The sequence below is a fragment of the Nansenia antarctica genome (genome assembly GCF_963989245.1).
Source record: "Nansenia antarctica genome assembly, chromosome: 7".
Lineage (NCBI taxonomy): Eukaryota > Metazoa > Chordata > Actinopteri > Argentiniformes > Microstomatidae > Nansenia > Nansenia antarctica.
Genome location: NC_137677.1, coordinates 52,343,123 through 52,354,009, shown reverse-complemented (window position 1 = coordinate 52,354,009; position 10,887 = coordinate 52,343,123). Strand labels below are relative to the sequence as shown.

The following is a 10,887-nucleotide window of genomic DNA, read 5'->3' as shown; positions in this document are numbered from 1 at the left end:
TAACATTCCCTCAAGCACAACAGAACTAATCACCACCAACACAGACTGAAATACACTTCAACATCAGACTATGAAGTACTTGGGAAACTTTGAAAGTAGTTGAGACACACAAACATACATCATATTTACAAACAAAATATGATGTAAGTTCTTAAAAGACACCAACACATTTGACACATTGTTTAGTGGTATGAACAGAAATTACATTCCTTCAATTAATGTGACAGCATGGATTGCTGTATTCCCTAAAAACATTTTAAAAAGCTTATTATTATTAATATCATCAGATATAGCCCTCACCTGCTAAGTCTAGTCCCTCAATACTCCCCCTCTCTTTCCCCCCTTCACATGTATAGAACTTGCTAAATCCTATTCTATGTACAGTGCAAACGTATTATATAAGTATGATATAACCTTTTCAACTTCTTCCCCTCCTACACATTTTTCTGTCTCGTCTTTCTAACCTAGTTACAGTCATGGATAAATGTTAGCACCCCTGCACTTCTGTCAGATAATGCACCACTTCTCCCAGAAAATTGTTGCAACTACAAATGCACACTCAAACCACCAATGACAAGGGGGAGAAGGATGAGCATGAGGATGACCAAGACTACGACCTAGGAGAGTAATTGCCTCTGATGAGAGTTGGGCTACTTTGGTTGACCATGTTGATGAAGTGGGTTTCAACCTCACAAAAGTCGGAAACGGGGAACAAACGTTATGGGCCTGCGTGCCATTGTTGAGGTTCCTGGCCAGCGAGGGGGGGAACATCATCATGTGCGCCGCTATAAATCACCACAGCGTCATATAAATCACCATTTAACCCATGGCCCCTACAATAATGCCCATCTCATCACTTTCCTGGACACACTACACAATATCCTCCCCCCAGCCGAGCAGATGGATGGCCCAGAGCAGACCAGGTACGCACAAGGTTCCACAGGCCGGCTCTGGTCCGCCACTGGTTCATCAACCACCCACGTTTTTCCGTTCTTCATCTGCCAACATATTCTTTATTTCTCGACCCTATTGAGGAGTTTTTTTCAGCTTGGCGTTGGAAGGTATATGAACGCAGGCCCCATGAGGGCATAGCCCTCCTACAAGCAATGGAGGACGCATGTTGTGATATAGCTGCTGAAGTACATCAGGGCTGGATTCGTCATGCCAGGCGATATTTTCCCCGATATTTGAGGTCCTGTGGCCAGACAGAAACAAAAGGCAGGATGCAGCCCAATGTTCTTTTTCTTTACAGTATATACAGAAGGCTTATTTTCCTTTTTCTATTGTCTGTTCTGTATGAAGAACATTTTACAAATCCAACTGTGTTTGCTGAGATGTATATCAGTATTTCAGAATAATACAAAAAAATCTATTCTTGTATGTGTGTATTTATATCTGAGTATGAAAACATAACAGTTTACAACAGGCTACTGTATGTACAGTATGTAGTGTAACACCGAAAAAGCAAAAGGCCTACTGATAATCTTATCATAGTAGTGCTTTCTGGTCATCATAGTGGTTTCCATTGAGCATATCGGTGTTCAATTGGTTCCTAGAAGTGTCTATTCATTTGACGGTGTGTGTGTGTGTCATTTGAAGATAAGATATAATTTAGAGAAGACATAAATAAATAAATAAAAAATGTATGCATTTGTTGCTTTTACAAGAGATTTGTGGAGTTTGGGGTTGTGTGTGTATATTTTTGGATTTGTGTTTAGAGTTTTGAGAAAATTAGCCATGCTGTCAGAAAACGTGTGGAAGCAATTGAGAAAAACTGTAATGTTCCTGTGCCCACTGTGACATCATCAAGAAGATTAATAAGACAAGGAGGATGAATCTCTCTCCCTGATGATCTCTCTCCCCAAGTGCAGTGACCTGGCACACATAAACGAGGTTGCTTTGGCAGCCCAAACCTGTCTAGGGATTCACCCCCATCTCTGTGGGAATGAAAGGGCCAGCCTGGAGAGGAGAGTCACAGAGCAGCTCTGTGAGGTCCAACCAAACCTGGATGGACAACCCCCTCCCAAGAAAGGTACAGTGTGAGCTCCGATTGCAGGGAAGGCATTCGTATGTGACGAAAGGTGAGAATCCCACCTCCCCAGAGGCTGCAAATTCGTCCACTTAAAAAAAAAAAAAAAGAGGCGGCCTGTATAGCCCTTTTGATTTTGGTCCACTGCAACAATAAGACTCTCCACACCAAAATACAGGGTTGTAAATACAGGGTTGTACGATTTATGTACCTGGCAATATAGAATAAAACACAAGTGGTCAATGGTTAATGAAATGTTTCATTGCCTGCTTGGATGTGACAAGTTGTAGTATATCATCAGGGGAGAGGAGGGAGAAAGCTAATGAACCAGAGAGACCGAGGGTAGGGCAGTGGGTTTGGGAGGAGTGGTAGCAGTGGTGGTAGTTGGCGAGAGCGGTTGAGTGAAGGAACTGCTAATGTCAACCTTCTTTTCAAAGTAGGTGACAGTCATCTGCAGACAGGGAGGAGGGAGGGGAGGGGAGGTGGGTTATTCAATGTTACAAAGAAATTATTCAGGCTAGCAGGTTCTCTCTCTCTCTCTCTCTGGAAAAATCTCATCTCCCAGAGAAAATATGTAGACTTGCAATGGAATTTGGCCTTGGTCCCAGACACCCCTTTCCCTAGCATCTGTGTTGTGCACTGGGTACAGCCTCGTACCACTAGGTGAAAGGCACATAGAATATTTACAATTCCAACACAGGGAAGGTAACAGGAACAGCATGGAATTCGAAGGTCTATATGGACAGGTGTGACAGGGGAAGGACATTATGTTACCACTTAGGTGAGATGAGGAGCACTGTGCCTCCCCCTCGACCAGAGTCTAGGGGAGTGAGAAAAGGAGTAGGCATCAGAGCGGGCTGCCGGGTAGCTGTGTTTTCCGGTGTAATCCATGTCTCGGTGAGAGCCAGGAAGTGGAGGAACATGAAGCAGGCGTAGGCTGAGAGCTCGGGTTCCGGACCACTGACGGGCAGTTCCAAAGTCCTTCTGTGACAGCAAGGTCGTGGCCAGTTGAGCATGGTGGGTAAACTAGATTAGATGGGTTGCGAGGGGGGGGGGGGGGTACATTATGGTAGTTACAGCTATAGAGTTGGGGGGTTTGTAAGGCAATATATGATGCGGTAGATACATTTCTGATGGACCTCCAGATAGACTCCCTCGTGTTTATCAGGCGTATTCGTGTCCGGAGGCAATATTGCTCTTAGACAGCCAGGATAGAAATACAGATTCTGTAATTGCTGATGACCTAGCAGAGTTGCAGCCCCTCCTACCTAACGACCAGTTAACGACCACAGTACTTTACAGCGATTGGCTCCAAACGCAAGACTTCAGAGAGAATTCAAGAGAATTTTGCGCAATGTAGGGCCCAGTGTCAGAAAGCTGGGTCTCCGTCAGAGGTCATGGGTCTTCCAGCAGGGCAATGACCCAAAGCATACTTCAAAATGCACCCAGAAATGGTTTAAGACAAAGCACTGGAGAGTTCTGAAGTGGCCAGCAATGAGTCCAGATCTAAATCCCATAGAATACCCGTGGAGTGATCTCAAAACAGCAGTTGAAGGCACCCTTCAAATGTGAGAGACCTGGAGCAGTAGGCAAAAGGAGAGTGGTCCAACATTCCAGAAGAGAGGTGTAAGAAACGTCATCGTTACAGGAAGCGATTGATTTCAGTTATTTTTTCCAAAGGGTGTGCTACCAAATGAGTTGAGGGTGCCAATCATTTTGTCCAGTGCATTTTTGAGTTCTGTGTGGAATGATATTAGATTTGGCTTTTTATCTCAAAAAAATAAAAAAAATAAACATGTGAATACCAAAGCATTTGTAATTTCAAAGATTTTCTGGGAGAACTGTTGCATTATCTGACAGAAGTGTATTAATATAGTGTCATATTTGTGGCCATGACCATGTTGTTCTCTATTTTATGGGTTATAATTATTCGTTTTTCTCTGTGAACTTCACTTCTTTTTGTAAAGCGTCTTTTGGGTCTGAGACAAGTTGGATTTATTATTATTATTATTACTACTATAAGTACTATTAAAGCTCTGAGTCTGTAAATAGTACATCAGGTCTCATCAACCACTCACCTTATTCTGCCTTGACTGAACATAGTTTAACTACCCTGTTATTGTTTATACTTCTCTTCCATTGAAGTGGAAATCACCTTACATGAAAGGTGAACAGGCAGGCTTCAGATTACTACACTGGTGCCACTACGGGAGCTTTTATCCTGGAAAAGAGAGAGAGTGAGAGAGAAAGAGAGAGGGGGGAAGAGGGAGAAAATAAAAAGAGAAGATTTTAGTAACTGTGCTAATTGTGGTGTGGGATGGTGTGTGTAAAGATGTGAGAGACTGAGTGTGTGAGTGTGCGTTCCTTAGGTGTTATTACACCTTTATTGAGGCAGGGGGCCCTACTGAGACCTAGGTGGAATGAGTGGCTCCTCTTTTGCGGAGGAGTCCTGCTTACCAGAATAGATGTGTGAGACAATGTGAGTATACAATCTTGTGTGGTGAGTGAGACTACCGTTTATGAGCCACAGACAGATACTGTAGATGTGTGATGTGTGTGTGGTGTGTGTGTGTGTGTGTGTGTAGTGTGTGGTTCTTACAGAGGATCGGTCATTGTTCCTCCTTCCATTGCTGAGGCCGGGCTGGACATCAATAGAGAAGTAGCTGGGGGGGTTTTCTGGCCACGGCTTTCCTTTCCCTCCTCCTCCTCCTCCTCCTCCTCCTCCTCCTCCTCCTCCACCTCCACCTCCACCTCGTCCCCTCCGGCTGTCCTCGTCATCTGAGCTCCAGGACCCCCGTCGACGGGGAGGGGGCGAGTAGCTCCTGTCTCTCTTTGGGACAGAGCGACGCAGCTCCTCCATCATGTCGTCGCGACTCCGGGACCGCGGCCCGGACCCCCCCTGCGCTCTCCTCCCGGCCGACCCCCGTCCCTCGCCCCTCGCCGGCCCGCGTCCTCCTCCCCCCCGCCGGTCGTCCCACTCAGACTCGTCGCTGTAGCTACGCAGGATCCCGCGCCGAGGAGGGGGGGAGGGATCCCGGTCTCGACGGTTGTCAAGATATCGACCTCCTCCTCCCCCGCCCCCGCCGCCGCTGGTGCGGTTGGAGCTTCTGCTGGATTGGCTGGATATCCTCGGCCCCGGCCTGGCTGCTCCCCCTCCACCTCCTGATGCCCTGCGACTGGTGAAGCTGGGGACACGCTGGACGATGGGAGGCAGAGTGATCACCCTCCTCTCTACCCCCCTCACCCCCATCTCGTCCAGGGCCGACAGCATGCTGGGAGGCCCGGCCGTGAAGGGGACCCCTTGGGGTATAGGCTGGAGCTGGGGAGGGGGCTGATATTGGTAGACTTGAGGAGGCAGGTGGTGTAAATAGGGAGGCGCCTGCATTGGCCCTCCCCCTACCTCCATCCCCCTCACCTGGTTCTCCAAGTAGTCCAGCACCTGGTTGGTGCCTTGGACACTCCCATTCATGCTGCCATTGACATGGGCACCGCGGTGGGGAGGAGGGGGCGGCTGGTGCTGGAGGGCTATGGGTCCCATTGGAGCCATGGCAAAGTTGTGCTTGGTGGGGTAGTCAGAGAATGAGCCTGGGGAGATAATATTCAAACAGGATCATATTAGAAAAATGGACAGATACAGACAGACCGACCGACCCTTATAAGTAACACAGTAGCACAGTGCATACTAGTATTGCACGGATAGCAAGCTCAGAACAGGCCATGCCAGCAGGGTACAGCAATGGACTACATGCACAAGGCGTTACATACTTCCCTTCGCCAGCCGCTCAGCTAGTGTGAAAATCTCATCATGAGTGTGCGTAAAAAGTAAAAGACGGGACATTTTCAACAACAAAAACAGGAGAAGAAATACTCAGAGCATCGCTCTGTACCACTTTGTTCTGCATCAGCCAAGTTTAACGGAATACTACGTTTCTTTAGCTTTCCGAGTGCGACCTACCCCGACCTGAGAAGAAAATGTCTAGTAAAAATACGCCGGGATGATTTCACGATCACTTCTCACACTAAGGTCTGCAGCACACTTCGCCACTAATCGGCTCATAGAGCCAAAAACCCTTGATGTGGAGCGTGTTATTAGGAGGATCAAACAGAACAAGCTTTTTGACAGTGTCATCCCTGTATCACATGCCTACATCATCAACCAGCTGTTTTCAGTAGCATGTATGCTGTCAAATTATCAGAAGAAGGCATTAGTTAAAAAATGGGTAGCCCTAGTGACCAGGAACAGCACCTTCCTCCCAGATGAGTGTACATTAAATAGTACAGGCTAGTACAAAAATAGTTTGGGTCAATGTCATGATCACAACTGCAACTGGTGAGTGAAAATGAGCAAAACCTGATTCTGTAATTAAAGAGTTGAATAAGTATAAGTAAAATATGATAATCAAGCCCTAAGGAGAAAATAGAGTACACATCTATGTACATTGCTATTTTCAGAAATATGTAAGTTTCTATATGAGTAATCCTGATTTGTCAAAGGGTCAGATTCACTTCTTATATAAATTATAATGAATGACTGTACAGATTATACATATGCAAATAAAGAGACATTGTACAAAAAGATGGACCAGTACTGTACTGAGCTCTCTCCTTCATGGTCAACTCATTTATTTACACTGTAACAATTCATTCTTGTGCATTTCATTGTAGCCTACATGTGTGGGAATTTGAAAGAATTCTGATCATCACCAACACCTGAGCATATATGTATATACAGGGATTTGCACATACATACACCTACTCATCTATCAGGCTGCTTATCACAGTACCTGCATTCCTTGTATTCCCTTGTAGTAACAACACAATCAATAATCTGAATACTATCACTACTCAACATATATTCACTAGGATGCAGGGTTGTCATGTGTAACTTATAGTAAACCTATGGTAAAGCCTGCGTGAGAGATATGGATACTGATGGCAATGGACATGGGAAGGTTACAAGTTCAGGGGCACAGCTGTCATATCAAGTTGGGAGTAAAATAGAGTTTGGAACAGCAATGCCACTGTGGGACTGCACAAAACAGTCTCTGCCACACAGGAGCACCGGTTGTGCGGCAACACCACTGGCGATGCATCACACTTGATCTAAGAAAGAAAAAAATCTTGTTAGCATATCTAATAATAATAATAATAATTAATTGTATTTATATAGCGCTTTTCCGGGGCTCAAAGACGCTGACAATATCTGTTTTAACTCACTTCAACACATTTTACACATCCAGGATACTTTGTGTGTCGCAAATAATGTTAGGAAGCTAAGTTCGCTACTTTGCTAACAACAAGACGCTACACTAGAGAAGTCACATAGTGTTACCCAGCGTTAGACAGATAGGTATGCTAGTCAGTAACCCTAACGTTATACAGATAGGTATGCTAGTCAGTAACCCTAACGTTATACAGATAGGTATGCTAGTCAGTAACCCTAACGTTATACAGATAGGTATGCTAGTCAGTAAGTCAGACAGTCAATAGTTATTTTCTTACTTTCTTGGTTGTGAAAATACGATGTCGTATATAATTTGGAACCTTTGTCCAAATTGTGGCTGGGATTGTCGTCCTGTTGGGATTGTCGTCCTGTTGCAAATCCTGTAAACGCCTGTGATACTTACTTTGCGGAGCTCCTGTAAACAGCAGGTGGAGAATAGCGCTGGACCGGAAGCTAAGGAGCCGTATTAGTAGAACGCGGAAGTGATTGTGCATGTAGTCTATTATACCATTACAGTACTGGCAAGTAAGAGTAGCAGCTACAGTTGATTTGAAGTTGTATTGGGTAAAGTAGTGTAATTCTGTAACTGACCTGGGTAGAGTAGCTTGTTTTAACACATACTGCAGATTACAGCAATTCTACCATAATGTGACTGACCTGAGTACATCTGTGGGCCATGGGAAGAGTGTGAGCCAATTGGGGCATACATGGGCTGACCGTGCATCCATGGAGCCATGGCCTTCTGGGCATCTCGTATCATCCTGTGCTGCATCACCGCTGGGGGAGAAGGAGGGGATTATATGAGTGGAAGTGTGTGTGACTGCACATACACATGTTTGTGTGTGTGTGTGTGTGTGTGTGTGTGTGTGTGTGTGTGGGGGCTATGTACAGTCATGTGAAAAGGATACGACACCCCATGAAAACCTTTGTCTTTTTCAACATATTTAAACATGGACATGATCTTCATTTTAACACTATTGAGAGATGGAGGTAATGTAATTTAACAAATTAAACTGAAAACATTTCTTCATTCATATTTGTAAAATCTAACTAATAGAAAAGCAATTTTATTGTAATGAAAAAGTTAGGACACCCCCACATTGTTTTACTACTTGCAGAGGGACTGCTGGAAACATCTGAACACAGAAATCTAAGCAATCGGATGCCCAATTAGGTTGTTGGAGGGAATGTGGAGAATCGGAGACTGATCAACCACATTCTGGGGCGGCTGTGGCACAGGAGGTAGAGCCTGCATTTTATGATCGCACGGTTGGCAGATCGGCGGTTCGAGCCCCGGCTGCCCACATGTCGAAGTGTCCTTGGGCAAGATACTGAACCCCAAATCTTTCTCAATGAGCGGCCCAGCGTCTGGCATGGTAACTTGTCGCCATTGGCGTGTGAATGTGTGTGTGAATGGGTGAATGAGAGGAAGTAACAGCAATAACCTCAAAAACCCTGGGTTTTAATATCAGTATAACATTTACATCCCTATACCTGGATATTATCCCTGAGGAACTGAGTAAAGACTAAAGAGGATGCCTACCTACTAAAGATCTTGTTGGTGGCAAGTAAAAAGGCCATTACAAAAACCTGGCTCGAGAAAAACAGTCCAACTGCTGACCTCTTTGTCAATATTGTGAACCAACTGCATCACCTAGAACAAATGACTCACAATGCAAGGCTCCAAAAAGAACTGGGGGAAAAACGTTGGGGGAAATGGTGTATATATATCTAGCTAATATGTCTGATGGCCCATGACTATTTTTGTACAACATGTAACAATGTATGTTAGATTGGATGAACTCTATATTGATTTAATTTGACCATCCCAAGACCTAACTTTTGCTTTGTGTTTCTTTTTTCTTTGTATACTATTGTGTTATGTTTGTAAGGAAGCTCTATTTGTTTGAGAGTTTCTTATACATAAAGTGAAAATGTTCATAAATGTAAACCAACTGCATCACCTAGAACAAATGACTCACAATGTAAGGCTTCAAAAAGAACTGGGAGAAAAAACGCTGGAAAAAATGGTGTATATATTTAGCCAATGTATCTGATTCTTCATGACCTTTTTTTTTTCAGCTGGTTCCTTGCCTTTCCTTGCTGTGGTGTACTGCTTTTTCTTAATGTGTTCAATACCTTTTTCCTGTTTCATTCCACTTTATGGACTTAAATGTTTAGATTTTTTTGTCTGGACTGTTTGAGTTAATACCAAAGTCTGGTGCAAATTTCACTTGAATAGGCTCATTGGAAATACATTTACTGGACAAAATGTTGATGTGTTCAATACAATTTCCCCCATTGTATAACGATGTATGTTAGATTAGATAAATCCTGTACTGATTTAATTTGACCATCCCACGACATCACTTTTTATTTTTTATTTTTTGTGTTAAGTTTGTAAATAAGCTCTATCTGTTTGTGAGTTTCTGATACCTAAAGCCAAAATGTTCATAAATACAAAGTAAAAAATGACATCACCATGGCGATATCAAAATAGCTCTCTGAGGCTTTCAGGAAAAAGGTTGTAGATGCGTATGATTCTGGGAAGGGATTTAAAAAGATCTCCAAACAATTAGAAATCAGCCATTCCACTGTATGGAAAATAATTTACAAGTAGAGAACATTTAAACCAACTGCCAACATGGCCAGGTCAGGCCGTCCTAGAAATGGAGAGTTCTGGAATAGTCAAAAGTCAAAGCCCGGTTCTTAATCCTATTGAGATGCTGTGGGGTGATTTGAAACGGGCTGTGCATGCAAGACACCCGTTAAACATCACACAGCTGAAAGAATTCCGCTTGGAGGAGTGGGATGTCTCTATGTAGACTGGTAGACCATTATAGGAAATGTCTAATTGAGGTTATTTCAGCCAAAGGGGGCAATACCAGCTATTCGAGCATAGGGTGTCCTAACTTTTTCCTCAGGAGGAACTGGCATCTTTGTAAAGAAAAATTGTTAAATAAATGACAAAGTTACATTTTCATCACATCACATTACCTTTACCTATAGATATTGTTTGAAAGAACAAACAAATATTGATATGTCCGTATTTCTTAAAAAAGAACAAAATATTTCATGGGGTGTCCTAATTTTTTCACGACTGTACGTGTGTGTGTGTGTGTGTGTGTGTGTGTATATGTGTGTGTGTATGTGTATGTGTGTGTGTGTGTGTGTGTGTGTGTATGTGTGTGTGTGTGTCACCTTTCTCTGGGCAGCAGCAGGTGCGGGGGCAGCAGGGGCAGCGGACATAGCAGCAGCACTTCTGAGGGCAGCACTGGCAGCAGCAGATGCAGAACAGCAGAATGAGCATCAGAGCCCCGATGATGATGAACAGCACCGTCAGCCAATCTGAAGGCAGGGAAAGTAACACCTGGTTTTGGTTGAACGGCACCATACGAAAACCTGTTCATATCATTTCAAAGTCAACTGGTTGGACAAGGGCTTCTACTGTGGTCGCTTACGATAAACAATGAGCTTGATCTCCTTGTCCGAGTCTCCCGACGTGTCGCCAGGAGCGTCGATGGAGCAGAAATACACGCCGTTATCCCACCACATGACCTCATTAATGACCAGGTCTGCCTCTGTGGGTGGACGGACACACACACACACACACACACAATTAAATTTAACAAAA

At 44.1% G+C, this 10,887-nt stretch overlaps 1 protein-coding gene across 1 annotated transcript in view; it reads right to left on the bottom strand.

Annotated features, from left to right (window-relative positions):
- Positions 1–3,357: 3,357 nt before the first annotated feature.
- ildr1b (immunoglobulin-like domain containing receptor 1b) overlaps positions 3,358–10,887 on the bottom strand; it is a 13,166-nt gene continuing 5,636 nt past the window's right edge. The window contains exons 4-9 of the mRNA XM_080536894.1: positions 10,715–10,834; positions 10,455–10,601; positions 7,911–8,030; positions 4,785–5,614; positions 4,629–4,742; positions 3,358–4,250 (exon numbers count right to left, since the gene is read on the bottom strand). Coding sequence (XP_080393020.1) covers positions 4,212–4,250; positions 4,629–4,742; positions 4,785–5,614; positions 7,911–8,030; positions 10,455–10,601; positions 10,715–10,834 — 1,370 coding nt within the window. The 3' untranslated portion in view covers positions 3,358–4,211. The remainder of the gene's footprint in view (positions 4,251–4,628; positions 4,743–4,784; positions 5,615–7,910; positions 8,031–10,454; positions 10,602–10,714; positions 10,835–10,887) is intronic.